Source organism: Balaenoptera ricei, chromosome 3 (assembly GCF_028023285.1).
Source record: "Balaenoptera ricei isolate mBalRic1 chromosome 3, mBalRic1.hap2, whole genome shotgun sequence".
Classification (NCBI taxonomy): Eukaryota; Metazoa; Chordata; class Mammalia; order Artiodactyla; family Balaenopteridae; genus Balaenoptera; species Balaenoptera ricei.
In genome coordinates, this window is record NC_082641.1 from 43,172,795 (window position 1) to 43,197,449 (window position 24,655).

The 24,655-nt window shown below is 36.1% G+C and overlaps 1 protein-coding gene across 2 annotated transcripts in view; it reads left to right on the forward strand.

The window, feature by feature from the left end:
- Positions 1-24,655, forward strand: part of MTREX (Mtr4 exosome RNA helicase) — a 133,724-nt gene that overhangs the window by 23,936 nt on the left and 85,133 nt on the right. For both annotated transcript variants that reach the window (XM_059916381.1, XM_059916382.1), the window contains 5 exons: positions 10,218-10,392; positions 11,498-11,588; positions 19,770-19,894; positions 22,734-22,832; positions 23,244-23,346. In XM_059916381.1, coding sequence (XP_059772364.1) covers positions 10,218-10,392; positions 11,498-11,588; positions 19,770-19,894; positions 22,734-22,832; positions 23,244-23,346 — 593 coding nt within the window. The remainder of the gene's footprint in view (positions 1-10,217; positions 10,393-11,497; positions 11,589-19,769; positions 19,895-22,733; positions 22,833-23,243; positions 23,347-24,655) is intronic.

Below are 24,655 nucleotides of genomic sequence, written 5' to 3' on the forward strand. Positions count from 1 at the left end.
AAGAAATAGAAAAAATTTTTTTTCTTGTGATGAGAAAGAACTCTTAGGATTTACTCTTTTAACAACTTTTTTATGTAATCTTCAGCAGTGTTAATGATATTTATTGTATTGTACATTACATCCCTATTACTTATAACTGGAAGTTTCTACCTTTTGGCCATCTTCATCCCAACCCACCCCCCCCACCCCCGCCCCGACCTGTGGTAACCATAGATCTGATCTCTTTTTCTGTAAGTTTATTTTGAAATGTAATTGACCTATAACACTATGTTAGTTCCTATTACACAGCATAGTGATTTGATAATTCTATACATTTCAAAGTGGTCACCACAATAAGTCTGGTTACAATATGTCACCATAAAAAGATATTATGTAGTTATTAGACTATATTCCCCATACTGTATGTTGCATTCCCATGACTCATATATTTTGCAACTGGAAGTTTTTACCTCTTAATCTCCCTTACCTATTTCTTTCCTCTCCTCACCATTCTCCCCTCTGGTGACTACCTGTTGGTTTTCTGTTTCTATAACTGTTTCTATTTTGTTGTGTTTGTTCATTTGTTTTTTAGATTCCACATACAAGTGAAATCATACAGTATTTGTCTTTCTCTGTCTGACTTATTTCACTTAGCACAATACCCTCTAGGTCCATCTATGTTGTTGCAAATGGCAAGATTTCATTTTTTATGGTTTAGTAATATTCCATTGGATATGCATATACCACATCTTTATCCATTCATTTATTGATGGGCACTTGGGCACAGGGGTTCCCTTTTGTCCTCATCCTCACCAACACTTGTTTCTTGCCTCTTTGATATAGCCATTCTGTCAGGTGTGAGGTGACATCTCATTGTGGTTTTGATTTGCATTTCCTTAATGACTGATGATATTGAACATTTTTTAATGTGCTTTTTGGCCTTTTTATGTCTTTGGAGATACGTCTGCTTAAGTCTTTTTTTACTTGTTCATTGGGTTGTTGGTCTTATTGAATTGTGGTAGTTGTTTTGTATTCTGATACTAGTTCCTTGTCAGATATATGATTTGCAAAACTTTTCTGTCATTCTGTAGGTCATCTTTTCACTTTCTTGAGTGTCCTTTCAGGTACAGATGTCTTTAATTTGACGAAGTGCAGTTCATCTGTTTTCTTTTGTTGCTTGTGTCATTTTTAAGAAACCGTTTCCTAATCAAGGTGACGAAGATTTACACCTATATTTTCTTCTAAGAGTTTTGTAATTTTAGCTATTATATTAGGTCTTTGATCCATTTTGAGGGTTTTTCATTTTTGTAGGTCCAACTTCATTGTTTTGCATATGGATATCCAGTTGCCTCAGAATTTGTTGAAAGACTGTTTTTTCCCCTCAGTCTTGGCATCTTTTCGAAAATCAATTTGAGTTTGCAGGTTAACTATTAATAATTTATAATATATTTTATTTCTTCATTATGGAGAAATTACAGCTTTCCTATTGAGCAGCTGAATTAGGTATTCTTAACAGTGATCACCTAAAGAGTAAAGAAGATCATAGAGGAAGAAAACTTAAAAATGGCTCCAGTCTCCCTATTCATCATTGCCTTTACCTTGGCATAATGGTGGATATATTTCATGAGTTCTGGAATATTGTCCTTTGGGATAGTCAGGGCCTATCTGGTTATTGTATATTAGTCTTTCCAGACCTTGGCTTAGATGTAACTCAAAATTTTTCTCTTTGCAGGGGAGTTAGACAAGTGAAGCTTTGGATCTTAAATTATCATTCTAATGGCATCAGCCAATTGCAGATTAGTCTTGATCTGTTTCTGAGATTCAAACACATTATGGTCAGGTACTGCCCTAGTTTTGTCCAGTGGATTAGGACTAATTTTTTTATTGGTCCACTTTTCAGAAGGTGCTGAAGTCAGAAGTTAGTTTCCTCCTAAGGCACAAATATAGAAGAGGTTTGACTATTATTAGTTCAGTTATTTTATCTCACTTAGAAAAGTGTACAGTAGTTTGGTGCATTATCCATTTAAAGGCAACATATATAGTCATTAGAATTCTGGGCATTAGTGTAACTTTGCTTTCATTTTTCCTACAAAAGCAGACTGATTTTCAGTATGGGAAATTTTCATGTATATGCTGAAACCTGCTCTCATACTCTGGGTTAGGAGAACATAAAGAGATGTTTAAGAAATTCACCAGGTTTATAGACACTTTTGAAAACCTGGTGAGGACTGCTGTGGAAACCAGTCTGGTACTTATTCAAAAAGTTAAATGTAGAATTACTATATGACTCAGTAATTCCACTCCTAGGTATATTACTGCAAAGAATTGAAAACAGATACACAGATACTTATACATGAATGTTCATAGCAGCACTATTCACAGTAGTGAAAAGATAGAAACAACCCAGAAGTCCATCAATTGATGAATAGATAAATAAATCTGGTTTATCTGTGCAATGAAATATTATCCAGCTGTAACAGCAGTGAAGTACTGATACATGCTACAGTGTGGGTGAACCTCAGAAACATGCTGAGTAAAAGAAGCCAGATCCAGTAGGTATGATTCCATTTGTGTGAAATATCCCATATGACTTCATTTATGTGAAATATCTCAGGTAAATTCCTAGAGACAGAAAGATTGGTGGAGGCCAGGGGATGTTGAGAGGAAGGGAGCAAAAAGTAACTGCCTAATGGGTATGGGGTTTTTGGAAGGATGAGAATTATGTTTCAGAATCAGGTAGAGGTGGTGGTTGCACAACATAGTGAATGTACTAAATGCCACTGAATTGTACACTTTAAAATGGTTAATTTTATGTTGTATGAATTTTACCTCAATTAAAAAAATGTGATGAGGTATGTATTTGTATGTACATACCATATTTTATAATTTCAGGGAGTGGTTCATGGATCTCAGATAAAGATTTCCCCTAGGGATTCAAGGACTTAAGGTAAACTCCAGCTTTAGCTGGTAACTGTAGCAAGTATAATATTTTATTTATAAATCTGGTGCTAGGGTTAACATTTTGGTACCAGATTATCTATGTAATTAAGTAGTTTTCTGGCCCTGATGGTTTTTTATTTTATGTAAAGCTTTTTTTAAAAGCTTTATTATTATATAATTTAAATATTATTAAACTCACCCATTTAAAGTATACAGTTCAGTGAGTTTTAATAAATTTGTACAGTTGTGCAACCCTCTCCAGTTTTAGACTTCCATACATACAGTTTTGTTATGTGTGTTTGCTTTCAGCCTACTCCCACCTCCAACCCTAGGCAAACACTCATCAGCTTTGTCTAAATAGTTTTGCCTTTTCTAGAAGTTTCATGTAAATGAAATCATGTAATGTGGAGTCTTTTGTGTCTTTTTTTTTTTCGCTTTTTAGAATAACATTTTTGAGGTTCATTCATGCTGCATATATGACTAGTTCATTTCTTTTTATTTATAAGTAGTATTACATTTTATGGATACCTGACATTTTATTTACCTATTCAGTTGATAGACATTTGAGTTGTTTTGTGTTTTTGATCATTTTGAGTAGTTCTGATATAAACATTCATGTACAAGTCTGTGTGTGGACATGTTTTTATTTCTCTTGGGTAGTACCTGTAATTGCTGGGTTTTATGGCAAATATATATTTAACTGTTCAGTAAATTGCCAGACTGTTTTCCAAAGTGGCTGTACCATTTTGTATTCCTACCAATAATGGATGAGGGTGCCAGTTTCTCTATGTCCTTACCACCTCTTGTCATTATCTTTTTTGATTATACCTATTTTAGTGTGTATATAGTACTGTCTCATAGTGGTTTTGAATTTCTACGATGACTATAAATGTTAAGTATCAATTTCCTGTGCTTATCTTAAATGAAATATCCATTTGTATATCTTAAATGAAGTATCTATTTCAGTCTTTCGCTGATTTTTAAAATTGAGATGTTGGTCTTACTGCATCATAAGTAATTCTTTAAACTATCTTAATGGTATCTTTTGTAGAACAAAAGATTTTTATTTTGATGTTCAGCTCAGTTTTTTCTTTTATGGATTGATTGATTATGCTTTTGATGTCAATCCTTAAGACATTTTTGCCTATCCCAATATCACAAATATTTTCTCTTATATTTTCTTTTTGAAGTTTATAGTATTAGCTCTTCCACTTAGAGCTTTGATTTCCTTTGAATTAATTTTTATGTATGATGTGAGGTAAAGGTGGGGTTTAAATTAATCTTTTTGTATGTGGATAATTGTTCTAGTTGAAAAACTGTTATTTTTCCACTAAATTACCTTTGAATTGAATTGACTATTGAATTCCTAGTGAATTGACTATAAATGTATGGATTTGGTTTTGGACTTCCTATTCTGTTGATCTCTGTGTGTATCCTTATACCAGTACCACACTATCTTGATTATTGTAGCCTTAAAGTCAGTATTGAATTTAGGTAATTAGAGTCCGCTAACATCAGTCTTTCTGAAAATTGTTTGGACTCCTCTAGGTCCTTTGCATTCTTCAATAAAATTTTAAGATTAGTTTGTTAATTTCTACCAAAAAAGACTGCTTGCATAGGGATTGTGTTGAATTTATAATTTGGGGAGAATTTTCATCTTAACATTATTATAGACTCTTCCAGTCCGTGAGCATGGTATATTTCTTCATTATTCACATCTTCTTTGATATCCCTCAGCAGTATTTTGTAGTTTCAGTGTACAGGTCTTACATTTTCATAAATCTCTAAGTATTTTATTGCTTCATGCTATTGCAAATGGCATTCTTTCTTAAGTTCATATTTGTATTGTTAATGACTTGTATACTAAAGTACAGTTTATTTTATTAAACATCTTTATTGGAGTATAATTGCTTTACAATGGTGTGTTAGTTTCTGCTTTATAACAAAGTGAATCAGCTATACATATATCCCCATATCTCCTCCCTCTTGCATCTCCCTCCCACCCTCCCTATCCCATCCCTCTAGGTTGTCACAAAGCACGGAGCTGATCTCCCTGTGCTATGCGGCTGCTTCCCACTAGTTACCTGTTTTACATTTGGTAGTGTATATATGTGCATTCCACTCTCTTCGTCCCAGCTTACCCTTCCCCCCTGCCCCACACCGTGTCCTCAAGTCCATTCTCTACGTCTGCGTATTTATTCCTGTCTTGCCCCTAGGTTCTTCAGAACCCTTTTTTTTTTTAGATTCCATATATATGTGTTAGCATACAGTATTTGTTTTTCTGACTTATGAAGTACAGTTTATTTTTATATGCTGATATTTTATCTTGTCACTTTGTTAATATACTTGCTTACTAACAAGTTTTAGTAACTTTCATATTCCATAAAATTTTCTACATAGGTGGGCATATTGTCTGTGAATAAAGACAGTTTTTGCTGCTTCTTTTTGATATGTTATCCCTTCAGTTTCTTTTTCTTATTGCATTGGCAATATCCAGTACATTGTTGAATAGTAGTAGTGACGGTAGATATCCTTATCTGTTCCTGATCTTAAAGGAAGAACAGTGTTTCACCATGAAGTGTGATATTAGCTATAGTTTTTTCCTAAGTGCCTTTTATCAGGTTGAGGAAGTTCCTTTCTATTCTTAGTTGGGAATAAATGAAAAAAATTTAAAATCACCTGTTTGAATGGCTATTATCAAAAAGACGAGAGATAACAAGTGTTGGCAAGGATATGAAGAACAGGGAAACTTTGTGCACTGTTGTGGGAATGTAAATTGGTACAGTCACTATGGAAAGCAGTGTGGAGGTTTCTCAAAAAATTAGAAATAGAGTATAATCCAACAATCCCACTTCTGGATATATATCTAAAGGAAATGAAATTAGTATCTCAAAGAGATATCTGCATTCCTATTATTCACAATACCCAAGACAAGGAAACAACCTATGTCCATCAACAGATGAATGGATAAAGAAAATGTGATATCTATCTGTCTGTCTATATCCATATACACACACACTGTCGATCACAATGGAAAATTATTTAGCCATCAAAAAAAGGAAATCCTGCTATTTGTGACAGCATGAATGGACCTTGAGAGCATTATAAGTCAAATAAGTCAGAGAAAGACAAATACTGTGTGATCTCACTTTCATTTGGAATCTAAAAAAGCTGAACGCATTGAAACAGGGAGTTGAATGGTGGTTGCCAGGGGCTGGGGTGGACAGGGTGGAGGAGGTAGGAAGATATTGATCAAAGGAAACAAACTTCCAGTTATAAAATGAGTAATTTCTGGGGATCTAATTTAGAGCATGGTTATTATCTTTAAAAATACTGTATTATACACTTGAAAGTTGCTAAGAGAGTAGATCTTAAATGCTTTTACCAGAAAAAAACCAAAAGGTAATTAGTGAGGTGATGGAGATGTTAATTAACCTTATTGTGGTAATCATTTCACAATATATATGTGTAACAAATCTTACAGTATATAGTTTAAACTTATACAATGTTATATGTCAATTATATCTTAATAAAGCTGGGAAAAATAAGTGTATTGAGGATTAGAAAAGAAGCACTGTATTTTATCAAATCCTTTTTCCATCTATAGAGGCAAGGATATGGTATTTGCTTTTTACTCTGTTAATGTGGTGTATTACATCAATTTTTTGTTAAACCATCCTTATATTCCTGAAATAAACCTGGTTTATGGCACATGATCATTTTATATGATGTTGCCAGTTGCAGTTTGTGCATATTTTGTTCTGGAATATCTTTGAATCTTATCTTCATGAGGGATTTTGGTGTGTAATTTTCTTTTCTTACAAGGTCTTTGACTAGGTTTGATACCATGTTAATACTGACCTGATAATATAAGTTGGGAAGTGTTCCCTCCTGGTCTGTCTTCTGAAAGGATTTGTGTAGTTTTGGTATTTTCTCTTTAAATGTTTGACAGAATTTACTAATGAAGCCATCTAAACCACCTAGGCTTTTCTTCATGGGAAGATTTTTAAATTCCTAACTCAGTTTGCTTTCTTCTTGAGCCAGTTTTGGTAATCTGTGTCTATCAGGGAATTACTTGAAGTGGAATTAGATTGATTTTAGATTATTCTTCCTGTCTAATGTGTTTAAAACTATAATTTTCTGTCTTAGTACTGCTTTACATGCATCCCATAAATTTTGGTAGTTATATTTTATTTTCAATTCAATTCATTTTTTATTTTCTCTTAGCTTCCTCTTATGTTTACTTTTCAAGCATTTGGTGATTTTCCATACACCTTTCTGTTTTGGTTTCTAATTTAATTTCTTTGTGGTTGGAGAAGATACTTTATGATTTCTATAATTTGATTTAATGATTGATGTGGTTGATTTTGTTGTTTTTCAGTAATGTGTCTCATGTCTTAACAGGCTTCTATTTAACAAATATTTTTTAGTATACTATTTTAATTCCTCTGTTGATTTTTTTTTAGCTTTGAGTTATGTTTTTAGTGATTACTCTAGGGCTTACAGTATACATTTTTAACTAAATCACAGCCACAGTTTCTGTAAAATATTGATACTTTGCTCTAATATTTCTTCCTCCTTTTTTTCTGCTATTTTTGTCACATGTATTTCAACTATATGTTATAAATCCAGTGTAATACAATGTTAAAATGTTTTTGCTTTAAACAGTCTTATGTTTTTAAAAATATTAATTGAAAAAGAAGCACAAACCCTATACAGTCTTGTATTTACCCACATATTTATCATTTTTAGAACTCTATTCTTTTCTCTGTATTTGAGTTAAAGAATTTTTTAAGACTATTTCTTCTGGGGTTGATGTGTTAGCAGTGAATTTCCTCAGTTTTTATTTGGAAATGTCTTTATTTTGCTTTTATTTTTGAAAGGATAATGTCACTGAATATGTAATTCTGGGTTGACAGTTTTTTTTCTTTCACCATTGGATACTCATTCGGCTGACATTGTTTCATTCTACTCCATTATTTCCCATCAGAAGTAAGCCTTAATTATGGTATTCTCCTGTTATGTTTTGAGTTGTTTTTCTCTTGCTGCTTTGAAGACTTTCAGCAGTTTGACTATGTTTCTAGGTGAGATTCCACAGTTTTTCCTGCTTGGGTTCATTGTGCTTATGGTATGTATAATGTTTTTTAAAACAAATGTGGGAAGTTTTTTTATTGTTATTTTTTCAAATATTTATCTTGCGTCTTTCTCAGTTTGGAACTTATGTTTGGACACTTGGGGTTGTCGCATAGATCTTTGAGTGTCTTTATTTTTCTTCTATTTCTCTCTTTAGATTTGATAGTTTCTATTGATCTATCTTCATATTTAGATACTTTCTTCTGCCATCTCAGATCTTCTCTTGAGCCACCTAGTGGATTTTTCATTTCAATTATTGTACTTTTCATCTGTAGAGTTTTCACTTGGTTATGTTGTTATAGTTTCAGGTGTCTGTTGAGATTGCCTGTTTGTTGAATCATTGTCCTATTTCCTTTAATTCTTAGAACATGGTTTCCTTACATTTTTTGGACCTGTTTGTTATAGCTTCTTTGAAGTCTTTGTCTGCTAAGTCCAACATCTGGGCCCACTCAGTTTCTCGTGACTCCTTCTTTTACTTAAGTATTGATCACTTTCCTGTTTCTTTTTACATCTTCTAATTTTTTGTAGCATCTGTATATTTTCTCTTTCATGTATGTCTCTTACTATTCATATTTGATCATGTTTGGACAACTTTTAATTTTTTAGTTGTTTATTTCACGGGGGGCATGGTTGGGATAAATTTTTTTTAAGTAATTTATTTTTATTTATTTATTTATTTTTGGCTGCGTTGGGTCTTGGTTGCTGCACGCGCGGGCCTTCTCCAGTTGCGGCGAGCGGGGTCTACTCCTCATTGAGGTGCACAGGCTTCTCATTGCATTGGCTTCTCTTGTTGCGGAGCATGGGCTCTAGGAGCGTGGGCTTTAGCAGCTGTGGCACGTGGCTCAGCATTTGTGGCTCACAGGCTCCAGAGCACAGGCTCAGCAGCTGGGGCGCACAGGCCTAGCCACTCCGCGGCCTCTGGGATCCTCCTGGGCCAGGGATCGAACCCGTATCCCCTGCAATGGCAGGCGGATTCCTAACCACTGTGCCACCAGGGAAATCCCATATTTTGATTTCTGCAAATAGGTTATAAGCCTGTTGTGGATAGGAACTGTATCTTAAATATGGAGGATCTACCATGCTGCTAAGTTTAGTCCTGATTTCGTGGTCTATTTTTAAATACTTAACTCTGCTGAATTTTCTTCAAAAAAGAAAAACTGTATTGCATCCTATTAATCTCTGCAGAAGAATTATTGGAACCTGCCTTAATTTCCAGTCAAGGACAGACTTGATGGGACTTCCCTGGTGGTCCAGTGGTAAAGAATCCACCTTACAATGCAGGGGACGTGGGTTCTATCCCTGGTCATGGAACTAAGATCCCACATGCCACAGGGCAACTGAGCCTGCATGCCACAACTACCGAGCTCACGCCCCTCAAGTAGAGCCTGTGTGCCGCAAACTACAGAGCCTGTCTGGAACCCATGCGCCCTGGAGCCTCCACGCGACAACTAGAGAAGAGAAAATCCACACACCACAACTAGAGAGAAGCCCGGCACCGCAACAAAAGAAGCTGCATGCCTCAGTGAACATCCTGCGTGCTGCAACTAAGACCCAACACTGCCAAAAATAAAATTTATATTTAAATAATAAATAAGTCTTTAAAAAAGAAAAAGTTTGCTGACCAAAAAAAAGGTCAGAGATGTTTATTTAAAAAAAAAAAACACAAAGGACAGACTTGATAACTAATACATGTGGGGAAAGAATACATATGGATTAACTTATTTGTGAAACTCAAAAAAACTAATTTTCCAGTGTTTCCTAAATATTTATACTCTGTGTATGTATAAATTGGCAGGCAGAGGCTCTGTAAACTTTTGGAGGCCCATCTAGAGAAACAAAGGTGTTTTACTTCCAAGGAATAGGGTAATAACCATTAGTAATCCATTGGTATTAGTAATTAAGTTACATTAACTCCAAGAGACCAGAGTTCAAACGTTCTTATTCATTTAGACCAATATTCTTCAGATTTATCATCATTATTACTATTATTATAGTTTGTTGAAAGTAAATACAATAAGACATTAATATTCTGCAAAGTCTGTTTAAGATACGTAATTAGGGAAAGTTTGGACACAATTTATATATTAATAGAATTTATAAAATCACATACTTCTAAAGACATGGTTTTGTAAATTCTTTATTCTTATTTGTTTTCACATTTTTAGATATGCCATTGCATTGGCCTTAAGGGAAAAACAGCGTGTAATATTTACTAGCCCAATTAAGGCCCTGAGTAACCAGAAATACCGTGAAATGTATGAAGAATTTCAAGATGTTGGTCTGATGACTGGAGATGTTACTATTAATCCTACAGCATCTTGTCTTGTTATGACCACAGAGGTAATTTATATGGTGTCTCAATTTAATTAATTTTCCTTTTAATTAATGTGGCAATTCATTTAAAACAGCTAATGTTTTATTACTTACTCTATATCGATAAAAATGTAACATTTTACTGTCTGAGTAGATTTACTCGAAAGGGATAGAGTTCATCTTAAAACAAGTTCTAGTAATTGAATTTAGTTGTAAATTACCAATATTTCTGCTATTTGTCATAATATAGATGCAGTTTTTTCTTAACAAAGTGTTTTTAAAGGCGTATTGTCAGTGACATGAAAATAATTTGATGGTTTTGTATAATTTCAAAGATTTGAGTACATACTTTCGAATGTGTAGTGGCTCCTTGTTCTGTGTGATTTTTTATTCTTCTGTATCTGAGTGTTGATACAAATAGATAACTAACTTTTAAAAAAATACCCAGTTATGTTTAGCTTCTTTCCATAATCACAGTTAAGTTTTGCATATCTTCGTAACATCTTACATTTTGGACATTATTAGCTGTCTTTACTAAGTACTTTTGTACATGCTTGAATTATATCCTTGCATTCTACAAAGACATGGTACACTAGAGAGCATAAATTAGCTTCTGGTTTTTAGAGTTACCCAAAAGCATTGCTCACTTTTCATCTTAGTGCCTAAAGTAAGTTTGTTTTCCATTCTCAAAACTTTCTTGCATTCGTGGAAGATTTCTTTAACTCAGAAATCAGAATAACGGTTGCTAGAAAGTATTCATATTGTTAAGATGAGGTAGAAAAAATGGATAACAGTATAAGATCCATTGTGTTAGACAGAAGATAACTTCAAGTTATTCTCATATTCTAGTAAGTGTAGGTCTTGGCTTAAGTGCTGCACATGCAAGGAAGTGGCTTCTTATTCAAGATAATGGATATGGAGATGATAATTCTCTCCATGGATTATATCTGATTACTTACTTGAGAAATCATTTATTTTGGATTTAGGAAAGGAATATTATGTATTTAAGAGATATGTATCTCCCTAAAATTATTTTAATCTTTCCGTTAAAAAAGAATATCCAGAATTTCTTGTTAGAAAGAAGAGCTTTTGGTATGTCAGAATCCTGCTAAATCTTCTCCTTTTTCTTTAGATTTTGAGAAGTATGCTGTACAGAGGTTCTGAAGTTATGCGAGAAGTTGCTTGGGTCATATTTGATGAAATTCATTACATGAGAGATTCAGGTATATTCTGTAGTGTTGTTGAGATGTGAGCATGTATTTTATTTAAGAATGGCATTAGGTAGGGTGGAGTCAAGATGGCGTACTAGGAGGATGTGGAATTCGCGTCTCCTCACAACTAGGGTACCTACCAGGTACCAGTGGGGGACCACGGACACCTAAGGGACAGGAGGAAACCCCAGTGACCGTGTAGGATGTGGGGCGTTGGGGGAGTGAAGTGGGAGGAGAAGTGGAGGCAGGACGGGACTGGCGTCCCTGAGGGGCGGCTTGGGGAGGGGAAGGGATCCCATGCCCAACAGGGGAAATTGGGGAACCATTGGGAGGGCAGAGGATCAAAAGGGAGCATGTCCAGGTTTCCCCTGCCCAGTTGGACCCCCAGGAACTTGTTGAGATCCCAGGCCTGATCATCTGCTCACCTAGTCTCCCTCCAGCCACGTGGGTCCTGAGGGAGTGGGAGGGAGGAAAGGGGGAGCAAAAGTAAAGGCCGGACTTCTGGGACAGCACCCCTGAGGGGTGGCTGGGGGAGAGAAGTAGTTTCTACACCCAGCAGGACCCACCCACGATTAGGGTTCCAGCGGCAATGGGGGAGACCCCAGGGGAGATGGTGGGGGAGGTGTGCGAAAGAACAGAAGGGAACGGGGCCAGTGCTTTCCCTGTCCGCTTAGGCACCAGGAAGCCTTTTGTGCTCCCGGACCTAATACTCTGCCCTCGGAGCCTCCCATCTACAGCACAGAGCCCAAGCCCCGCCACTACACCCCCACCCAAGGCCCTACCTCTACACTCAGAGAACCCTTCCAATGAACTGGGCCTAAACCCCACCCACACACCCTCAGTCAGGGCCCTACCTCCTAACTCCTGAACCCCGCACTCCAGAGGCCCTCTTTTCGACTTGCTGCCTCTCCCCTTCTGCACAGGCCCCGCCCCACACTCACCCCACCACCCACCTAGGTCCTGCCCCACCCTGCCACTACCTAAGTTCCACCCCCTGCCTAAACTCCGCCTGCATAGCCAAGGCTTTTTTTTGTTTTCTTCCCATTTTTTTTCTTTTCCTTTTTCCTCTTTTAGATTGGGGCTCTGTTTTACGTTGTTGATTCATTGCTGTTGATTCTTTTATATTTTTATTTTTCCTAATCTTATTTTTCTAATTTTATTTTATTCTTTATACTTTGTTAGTGATATCTCCTTTTGGCTTGTTACCCCCCCCCCCCGCTTTTTTTTCCTTCTGCTGTGGTTTTTATTTTACCTTGTTGCAGTTGTAACAATTATAGTTTTATTTTTCCTAATATACCTTTATCTTTCTGATTTTATTTTCTTTTTTATTCTTGATATTGTATTGGTCCTTTTTCTTTCTTTCCTTCTTTCTTCTTTTTTTTTTTTTTTTTTTCTGCACCACGAAGCTGGCAGGATCTTGGTTCCCAGGCCAGAGGTTGGGCCTGAGCTCCTGTGGTGGGAGCTCCAAGTCCAAACCACTGGACTAACAGAGAACTTCAGACCACAGTGAATATCAATCTGAGTGAGGCCTCCCGGAGGTGCTCATTGCAGCATCAGGAACCAACTCTATCTAACTGCCTGCAAACTCCAGTGCTAGACTTCTCAGGCGAAACAACCACTAAGACAGGAATACAGCAGCACCCATCAAAAAAACCGAAAAAAATGAAATATGTTACAGACGAAGGAGTAGGGTAAAAACCTACAAGACCAAATAAATGAAAATGAAATAAGCAGCCTATCTGAAAAAGAATTCAGAATAATAGTAAAGATGATCCAAAATCTCGGAAACAGAATGGAGAAAATACAAGAAACATTTAACAGGGACAGAGAAGAACTAAACAGCAGACAAATAGTGATGAACAACACAATTACTGAAATTAAAAATACTCTAGAAGGAATCAATAACAGAATACCTGAAGCAGAAGAACGGATAAGTAAGCTAGAAGATAAAATGGTGGAAATAACTGCCAGGGAGCAGAATAAAGAAAAAAGAATGAAAAGACGTGAGGACAGTCTCAGGAGACCTCTGGGGCAACATTAACGCACGAACATTCGAATTAGAAGGGTCCCAGAAGAAGAGAAAAAGAAAGGGACTGAGAAAATATTTGAGAAGATTATAGTCGAAAACTTCTCTAAAATGGGAAAGGAAATAGTCAATCAAGTCCAGGAAGAACAGAGAGTACCATCGGGATAAACCCAAAGAGAGACACACTGAGACACATATTAAACAAACTATCAAAAATTAAATACAAAGTAAAAATATTAAAAGCAGCAAGGGAAAAACAACAAATAACATACAAGGGAATCCCCATAAGGTTAACAGCTGATTTTTCAGCAGAAACTCTGCAAGCCCGAAGGGAGTGGCAGGACATATTTAAAGTGATGAAAGGGAAAAACCTACAGCCAAGATTACTCTATCCAGCAAGGATCTCATCACATTCGATGGAGAAATTAAAACCTTTACAGATAAGCAAAAGTTAAGAGAATTCAGGACCACCAAACCAGCTTTACAACAAATGCTAAAAGAACTTCTCTAGGCAAGAAACACAAGAGAAAGAAAACACCTACAATAACAAACCCAAAACATTTAAGAAAATGGGAATAGGAACATACATATTGATAATTACCTTAAATGTAAATGGATTAAATGCTCCCACCAAAAGACACAGACTGGCTGAATGGATACAAAAACAAGACCCATATATAGGCTGTCTACAAGAGACCCACTTCAGACCTAGAGACACATACAGACTGAAAGTGAGGGGATGGAAAAAGATATTCCATGCAAATGGAAATCAAAAGAAAGCTGGAGTAGCAATTCTCATATCAGACAAAATAGACTTTAAAATAAAAACTATTACAAGAAACAAAGAAGGACACTACATAATGATCAAGGGATCAATCCAAGAAGAAGATATAACAGTGTAAATATTTATGCACCCAACATAGGAGTACCACAATACATAAGGCAAATGCTAACAGCCATAAAAGGGGAAATAGACAGTAATACAACCATAGTTGGGAACTTTAACACGCCACCACTTTGACCAATGGACAGATCATCCAAAATGAAAATAAGGAAACACAAGCTTTAAATGGTACATTAAACAAGATGGGCTTAATTGACATTTATAGGACATTCCATCCCAAAACAACAGAATACACTTTCAAGTGCTTATGGAACATTCTTCAGGATAATCATATCTTGGGTCACAAATCAAACCTTGGTAAATTGAAATCATATCAAATATTTTTTCCGACCTCAACGCTGTGAGACTAGATACCACTTACAGGAAGAAATCTATAAAAAGTAGAAACACGTGGAAGCTAAACAGTACACTAGTAAATAACCAAGAGATCACTGAAAAAATCAAAGAGGAAATCAAAGAATACCTAGAATCAAATGACAATGAAAACGCGACGACCCAAAACCTATGGGATGCAGCAAAAGCAGTTTTTTTTTTTTAACGTGATGGTCCATTTATTTATTTATTTATTTATTTATTTATTTATTTATGGCTGTGTTGGGTCTTCGTTTTTGTGCGAGGGCTTTCTCTAATTACGGCAAGTGGGGGCCACTCTTCATCGCGGTGCGCGGGCCTCTCACTATCGTGGCCTCTCTTGTTGCAGAGCACAAGCTCCAGACGCACAGGCTCAGTAATTGTGGCTCACGGGCGTAGTTGCTCCATGGCATGTGGGATCTTCCCAGACCAGGGCTCGAACCCGTTTCCCCTGTATTGGCAGGCAGACTCTCAACCACTGCGCCACCAGGGAAGCCCAGCAAAAGCAGTTTTAAGAGGGACGTTTATAGCAATACAGTCCGACCTCAAGAAACAAGAAAAATCTCAAATAAACAACTTAATCTTACACCTAAAGCAATTAGAGAAAGAAAAACAAAGAACCCTGAAGTTAGCTGAAGGAAAGAAATCATAAAGATCGGAAATAAATGAAAAAGAAATGAAGGAAAGAGTAGCAAAGATCAATAAAACTAAAAGCTGGTTCTTTGACAAGATAAAGAAAATTGATAAACCATTAGCCAGACTCACTAAGAAAACAAGGGAGAAGACTCAAATCAACAGAAATGAAAAAGGAGAAGTAACAACTGACAATGCAGAAATACAAAGGATCATGAGAGATTACTACCAGCAACTCTATGCCAATAAAATGGACAACCTGGAAGAAATGGACAAATTCTTAGAAAAGTATAACATTCCGAGACTAAACCAGGAAGAAATAGAAAATATAAACAGACAATCACAAGCACTGAGACTGTGATTAAAAATCTTCCAACAAACAAAAGCCCAGGACCAGATGGCTTCACAGCCAAATGCTATCAAACATTTAGAGAAGAGATAACACCTGTCCTTCTCAAACTCTTCCAGAATATAGCAGAGAGAGGAACACTCCCAAACTCTTTCTACGAGGCCACCATCACCGTGATACCAAAACCTAATGAAGATGTCACAAAGAAAACTACAGGCCAACATCTCTGATGAACATAGATGCAAAATCCTCAACAAAATACTAGCAAACAGAATCCAACAGCACATTAAAAGGATCATACACCATTATCAAGTGGGGTTTATCCCAGGAATGCAAAGATTCTTCAATATATGCAAATCAGTCAGTGTGAGAGACTATATTAACAAATTGAAGGATGAAACCCATATGATCATCTCAATAGATGCAGAAAAAGCATTTGACAAAATTCAACACCCATTTATGATAAAAACTCTACAGAAGAGAGGCATAGAAGGAACCTGCCTCAACATAATAAAGGCCGTATATGACAAACCCACAGCCAACATCATTCTCAATGATGAAAAACTGAAACCATTTCCTCTAAGATCAGGAACAAGACAAGGTTACCCACTCTCACCACTTTTATTCAACATAGTTTTGGAACTTTTACCCACAGCAATCAGAGAAGAAAAAGAAATAAAAGGAATCCAAATCAGAAAAGAAGTTAAACTGTCACTGTCTGCAGATGACATGATACTGTACATAGAGAATCCTAAAGATGCTACCAGAAAACTACTAGAGCTAATCAGTAAATTTGGTAGAGTAGCAGGATACAAAATTAATGCACAGAAATCTCTTGCATGCCTATACACTAATGATGAAATATCTGAAAGAGAAATTAAGGAAACACTCCCATTTACCATTGCAACAAAAAGAATAAAATACCTAGGAATAAACCTACCTAAGGATACAAAAGACCTGTATGCAGAAAATTACAAGACAGTGATGAAAGAAATTAAAGATACAAAGGGAGGGACAGATATACTATGTTCTTGGATTGTATGAATCAACATTGTGAAAATGACTGTACTACCCAAAGCAATCTACAGATTCAGTGCAATCCCTATCAAACTACCAATGGCATGTTTCACGGAAGTAGAACAGAAAATTGCACAATTTGTATTGAAACACAAAAGATCCCAAATAGCCAAAGCAATCTTGAGAAAGAAAAACAGAGCTGGAGGAATCAGGCTCCTGGAATTCAGACTATACTAGAAAGCTACAGTAATCAAGACAGTATGGTACTGACACAAAAACAGAAATACAGATCAATGGAACAGGATAGAAAGCCCGGAGATAAACCCACGCACATATGGTCACCTTATCTTTGATAAAGGAGGCAAGTATATACAATGGAGAAAAGAGCCTCTTCAATAAGTGGTGCTAGGAAAACTGGACAGCTACATGTAAAAGAATGAAATTAGAACACTTCCTAAACCATACACAAAAATAAAATGTATTAAAGACCTAAATGTAAGGTCAGACATTATAAAACTCTTAGAAGAAAACATAGGAAGAACATTGTGACATAAATCACAGTAAGATCGTTTTTGACCCACCTCCCAGAGAAATGGAAATAAAAACAAAAATAAACAAATGGGACCTAATGAAGCTGAAAAGCTGTTGCACAGCAAAGGAAACCATAAACAAGACCAAAAGACAACCCTGAGAAAAGGAGAAAATATTTGCAAATGAAGCAACTGACAATGGATTAATCTCCAGAATATACAAGCAGCTCATGCAGCTCAATATCAAAAAAACAACCCAATCCAAAAATGGGCAGAAGACCTAAATAGACATTTCTCCAGAGAAGATATACAGATTGCCAACAAACACATGAAAAGATGCTCAACGTCACTAATTATTAGAGAAATGCAAATCAAAACTACAATGAGGTATCACCTCACACCGGTCAGAATGGGCATCATCAAAAAATCTACAAACAATAAATGCTGGGAGAGGGTGTGGAGAAAAGGGAACCCTCTTGCACTGTTGGTGGGAATGTAAATTGATAACAGCCACTGTGGAGAACAGTATGGAGGTTCCTTAAAAAACTAAAAATAGAACTGCCATACGACCCAGCCATCCCACTACTGGGCATATACCTTGAGAAAACCATAATTTAGAAAGAGTCATGTACCACAATGTTCATTGCAGCACTATTTACAATAGCCAGGACATGGAAGCAACCTAAGTGTCCATCGACAGATGAATGGATAAAGAAGATGTGGCACATATATACAATGGAATATTACTCAGCCATAAAAAGAAACGGAATTGAATTATTTGTAGTGAGGTGGATGGACCTAGAGTGTCATACAGAGTGAAGTACGTCAGAAAGAGAACAAATACTGTATGCTAACACATATGTATGGAATCTAAAAAAAAAAATTGTTCTGAAGAACCTTGGGGCAAGACAGGAATAAAGACACAGAGGTAGAGAATGGACTTGAGGACATGGGGAGGGGGAAGTGTAAGCTGGGACAAATAGAGAGAGTAGCACTGACATATATACAGTACCAAATGTAAAATAGATAGCTAGTGGGAAGCAGCTGCATGGCACAGGGAGATCAGCTTGGTGCTTTGTGACCACCTAGAGGGGTGGGATAAGGAGGGTGGGAGGGAGATGCAAGAGGGAGGGGATATGTGGCTATACATATGCATATAGGTGATTCACTTTGTTATGCAGCAGAAGCTAACACAGCACTAAATCGTACTCCACTAAAGTTGTTAAAAAAAAAAAGGCATTAGGAATTTTGAACAAGTAGTTGTTGATCTTCCATGTGAGTAGAGTTCTCATAAACTAATTTGTGGATGACGTGATGTGATATTTCCAGTAGGATCTCATTCAGTTACAGCTTCTTAGAATAACAACTTCTGGGTGAGAAAATGCAAATTCACATTTTAAAAATGGAATTAAAATTAGTTCCCTTTAAGAGAGAGCTCTCTAGTATAACTAATGTTAAAGAATTTCCAAAACTTGTAGCCTACAAGGTTAACATTCTTGATTTTTATTTATTTTTTTAAAAAAACTAAGTGCATGTTTATGGTAAAAAATAAAAGGATTATGAAATAAAACTGAGCAAAATATTTATCCCTTTACTTGAACTATTGCACTACTGTAATGGAAAAAGTAAGTTTACTTGGAATTTTGGGTGGAACTTGGAGGGCGAAAGTTAACAAACACATTTAAAAGTTAAATGTTTAGTATGTACACACTTAAAGCTTAGTTTTTATTTGAATTAAAGCAGTGAGTTAACCTGTATTCATAGTGAAAGTAATGCAGTTTAAGAAATCATTTACCCTTTTTAAAAATTTCACTTTTGTGAAATTCATAAGATTAGGTTCTAAACAGAGTTATTTTGGTTTTTAAATCATGAATCCTGTATTGATTTGTTCATTTATGGGAGGGAAATTCTCACACGGATTTTTCCTTTTTTTTTTCCATCTGACTTATAGTTTTGTTTATCAAATCTTTCTGTCATCTCTGGAGATGATGATGGTAATTTAGATGAATGATGCTATATGCTGTAGTAATGGTGTTTCTTTGAAATTCGTTACTGTGACTTTCTATAAGCCAACAACTTCTGTTTCTCTAAGTGAGATGGAAATACTATTTCCATTGTCCTGGGACTCTTGTTAGGCTGTTTGAACAGGATTCAGTTTGGCACTGCTTTTTTGCAGGCTGTTATTTCAGAGTACATTGGGTTTATAGTGGTTTAGTCTACTGACTTTCTACTAGATGAATTCATGGTTAGAACTAAAGTAGTTTACAGTAAGGGTCTGTGGCTAAAAATTTCCTTGTGCAACATGGTCTGTATTTCTGATTATTGAGCTTGAGAGAAAATAATCAAGTGACATTGAATTCCAAGGTGTATTTGTATTTTTCAGAGCGTGGTGTTGTATGGGAAGAAACTATTATTTTGCTTCCTGATAATGTTCACTATGTCTTTCTTTCGGCTACTATTCCAAATGCTCGGCAGTTTGCTGAATGGATTTGCCACTTACATAAACAGGTATTTTCTTTCCCTTTTTTGATGTTTTCAATATTTAAAATGTTACAAGTTGGCCTTACTATATCCTGTACTTTCTTTCCTGATGCTGCCTAGAATAAAGAAGACATTTTAATGTGAAACTACTTTTTAAATCGAGCAAGCTTATCAAAATCAACTGACTAATTTTTTTATAAGTGTGAATTTTCTGAGTCCCATCTCAAACCCAATACATCAAAATCTCTGGGAGTAGGGTCTTGGGTTTTGAAATCTTTAACTTTTAAACGCTCCCAAATTGATCATGATGACCTACCAGGTTTGGAAACTATCTATTCATACAATGAACCACGAGTACACAGTAGAGAATTTTCTCTAAGACCTCGGTACTGGGAAAAAGCTGGGCATTTCCTGAGAGTGTGATTTGATTGTTCTCATGTGAACGCAGACTTTTTACTGACTGTATTTCCTTTTTGCTTTTCTAGTCTAATTTTAGCAGCATTAAAGGACCTTATAACAAGCTTTTGTTCATGTGTACTAAATTTATTTTATTTTATTTTTTTTTTAAACATCTTTATTGAAGTATAATTGCCTTACAACGGTGTGTTAGCTTCTGCTTTATAACAAAGTTAATCAGTTATACATATACAATATGTTCCCATATCTCTTCCCTCTTGCATCTCCCTCCCTCCCACCCTCCCCATCCCACCCCTCTAGGTGGTCACAAAGCACCGAGCTGATCTCCCTGTGCTATGCGGCTGCTTCCCACTAGCTATCTATTTTACATTTGGTACTGTATATATGTCCATGACACTCTCTCACCCTGTCACATCTCACCCCACCCCCTCCCCATATCCTCAAGTCCATTCTCTAGTAGGTCTGTGTCTTTATTCCCGTCTTGCCACTAGGTTCTTCATGGCTTTTTTTTTCCTTAGATTCCGTATATATGTGTTAGCATACTGTATTTGTTTTTCTCTTTCTGACTTACTTCACTCTGTATGACAGACTCTAACTCCATCCACCTCATTACAAATACCTCCATTTCATTTCTTTTTATGGCTGAGTAATATTCCATTGTATGTATGTGCCACATCTTCTTTATCCATTCATCTGTCGATGGACATTTAGGTTGCTTCCATGTCCTGGCTATTGTAAATAGAGCTGCAATGAACATTTTGGTACATGACTCTTTTTGAACTATGGTTTTCTCAGGGTATATGCCCAGTAGTGGGATTGCTGGATCGTATGGTAGTTCTATTTGTAGTTTTTTAAGGAACCTCCATACTGTTCTCCATAGTGGCTGTATCAATTTACATTCCCACCAACAGTGCAAGAGATTTCCCTTTCCTCCACAGCCTCTCCAGCATTTATTGTTTCTAGATTTTTTGATGATGGCCATTCTGACCGGTGTGAGATGATATCTCATTGTAGTTTTGATTTGCATTTCTCTAGTGATTAATGATGTTGAGCATTCTTTCATGTGTCTGTAGGCCATCTGTATATCTTCTTTGGAGAAATGTCTATTTAGGTCTTCTGCCCATTTTTGGATTGGGTTGTTCGTTTTTTTGTTATTGAGCTGCATGAGCTGCTTGTAAATCTTGGAGATTAATCCTTTGTCAGTTGCTTCATTTGCAAATATTTTCTCCCATTCTGATGGTTGTCTTTTGGTCTTGTTTATGGTTTCCTTTGCTGTGCAAAAGCTTTTAAGTTTCATTAGGTCCCATTTGTTTATTTGTGTTCTTATTTCCATTTCTCTGGGAGCTGGGTCAAAAAGAATCTTGCTGTGATGTATGTCATAGAGTGTTCTGCCTATATTTTCCTCTAAGAGTTTTATAGTGTCTGGTCTTACACTTAGGTCTTTAATCCATTTTGAGTTTATTTTTGTGCATGGTGTCAGGGAGTGTTCTAATTTCATACTTTTACATGTATCTGTCCAATTTTCCCAGCACCACTTATTGGAGAGGCTGTCTTTTCTCCACTGTATATGCTTGCCTCCTTTATCAAAGATAAGGTGACCATATGTGCGTGGGTTTATCTCTGGGCTTTCTATCCTGTTCCATTGATCAATATTTCTGTTTTTGTGCCAGTACCAAACTGTCTTGATTACTGTAGCTTTGTAATATAGTCTGAAGTCAGGGAGCCTGATTCCCCCAGCTCCATTTTTCGTTCTCAAGATTGCTTTGGCTATTCGGGGTCTTTTGTGTTTCCATACAAATTTTGAAATTTTTTGTTCTAGTTCTGTGAAAAATGCCAGTGGTAGTTTGATAGGGATTGCATTGAATTAAATTTATTCTTGATTTTATTTTTCTGCCCTTATTTTTCCTTTATACCAGAATGCTGACAAATTTATTTTTTATCCATTTATAAGCTCTCTAATGGTATTTTTGTAACATCCATGTTGCTTCTGTAGGATAGAAACACAGTGGATCTTCTGGAGGAGTTAGATCAACCTGCTGTTTTAGTAAGGCTTTGAAAAGTCTCTGTGGGCTAGAAAAGTTCCATTTTACCTCAGGGAGCATTCTGTGTCACCATTACTGCTGCTACAGAGAAATTGAAGTCTTCTTTAATTATGGCATCACAGGTCTAGGGTATGGATCCAAGATCATATGGAAACTCAAATCATGTATTGATACTTATCCCTGATTAGGGAATTAGTAAAATTGAACAGATGGTAGTATAATTTGATAGACCTCATTTTTCCCCATTTTTCTCTTCCTGACTTAAGGGTTTTTTTAAAAAACTTTTTTCTTTTTGAAATGTTGAATTCAAAAGTTTGTCTCCTTAAGGTCTGTTAGGTATGTCATATACATAGTATTATTTTGAAGAAATAAAATACATGGTTAATTACTTTTGTTTGCTTTTACAGCCTTGTCATGTAATTTACACAGATTATCGGCCTACTCCGTTACAGCACTACATTTTTCCAGCAGGGGGAGATGGTCTGCACCTTGTGGTTGATGAAAATGTAAGGGAGTAATAATAATTCTTATATCTATAATATCATACTTTGCTGTTTATACCCATTTTTCTTTAAACTAGAGAAGAATGGCAGAGATCCGTTTTTTTTCTTAAGTAGTTTTGTGGTCCAGAGTTATTGTTGGTTTTTTGTGTATGTATTTTTATCTCAAAAATTATATTTAAGACTCGTATTTTTTAATGCATGAATTAGATTTCCTTCCTTTTCCACTATTTTTTAAATGCCTTGAGAATAAGGGGCTCTGGACATGTTTCAGGTATCTTATGTTTTGCTTTTCCCAGTTATATTATTATATTAAATTATTTATTATTTGAGGAAGCTTTGTTTTGAGGTATGAAAAAATATTTGCATTATGATTAGGTGTTAATGAAGTTACATAGAAAAATTTTGTGATTCCAGGGTGACTTCAGAGAAGATAATTTTAATACTGCGATGCAGGTACTTCGAGATGCTGGTGATTTGGCAAAAGGAGATCAGAAGGGGAGAAAAGGAGGAACAAAGGGTAATTTGGAACTTTGTTTTAAGAGAATTTTACATGTAAATTGTGTTTTCAAATTACATTTTTGGGTTTTTTTTATTTAACTTTTTTCGCCTCAGGGGGCTGTATAAAGATCTAGATAGTGTATGATAAAATTGGATGAATAAAGGTTTAATCTCTTTTTCCTCTATGACATTTACTGAGATATAGTTCATATACAATTCACCCATTAAAGTATACAATTCAACAGTTATTAGTACATTCACAGAATTATGCAGCCATCACCACAGTTTTTTTATTGAGATACAATTCACATATCATAGAAGTCACCATTTTTAAGGGTACAATTAAGTGGATTTTAGTATATTCACAAAATTGTGCAACTACTATCTAATTCTAGAACATTTTCATTGACTCAACAAGAAACCCCATACCCATGAGCAGTCATTCTTCATTTACTCCCAACCTCTTCCCCACCACCCCTCAGCCTTAGGCAATCACTAATCTACTTTCTATTTCTATTTTCCTTTTCTAGACATTTCATATAAATGGAATCATGATATATGTGGTGTTTTGCAACTTAGCTTGTTTTCAAGGTTCATCCATGTTATAACATATGTCAGTACTTCATTCTTTTTTATGGTCAAATAACATTCCATTGTATGATTTTAGCACATTTTATTTATTCATTCTTTTTTTTTCTTTTTTTGAACCATCTTTTTCCCTTTATTTATTTATTTTATTTATTATTTTATGGCTGTGTTGGGTCTTCGTTTCTGTGCGAGGGCTTTCTTTAGTTGCGGCAAGCGGGGGCCGCTCTTCATCGCGGTGCGCGGGCCTCTCACTTTCGCGGCCTCTCGTTGCGGAGCACAGGCTCCAGACGCGCAGGCTCAGTAGTTGTGGCTCACGGGCCTGGTTGCTCCGTGGCATGTGGGATCCTCCCAGACCAGGGCTCGAACCCATGTCCCCTGCATTAGCAGGCAGATTCTCAACCACTGCGCCACCAGGGAAGCCCCTATTTATTCATTCTTCATGAACAGTTAGGTTGTTTTCAACTTTTTGATTGTTGTGACTAATGCTGCTGTAAACATTTGTGTACTACAAGTTTTTGTGTGAACGTGTTTTCTCATGAGAATATACCTAGTGCAGTTGCTGAGTCATGTGATAATTCTATGTTTAACCTTTTCAGTAACTGCCAAGTTATTTTCCAAAGTGTCTGCCCCATTATACATTGTCATCAGAAGGATATGAGGTATCCATTTCCTCCACCTCCTTGCCAGTACTTTACTGTAGCCTGTCTATTTGATTATGGTCATTCTAGTACGTATGAAGT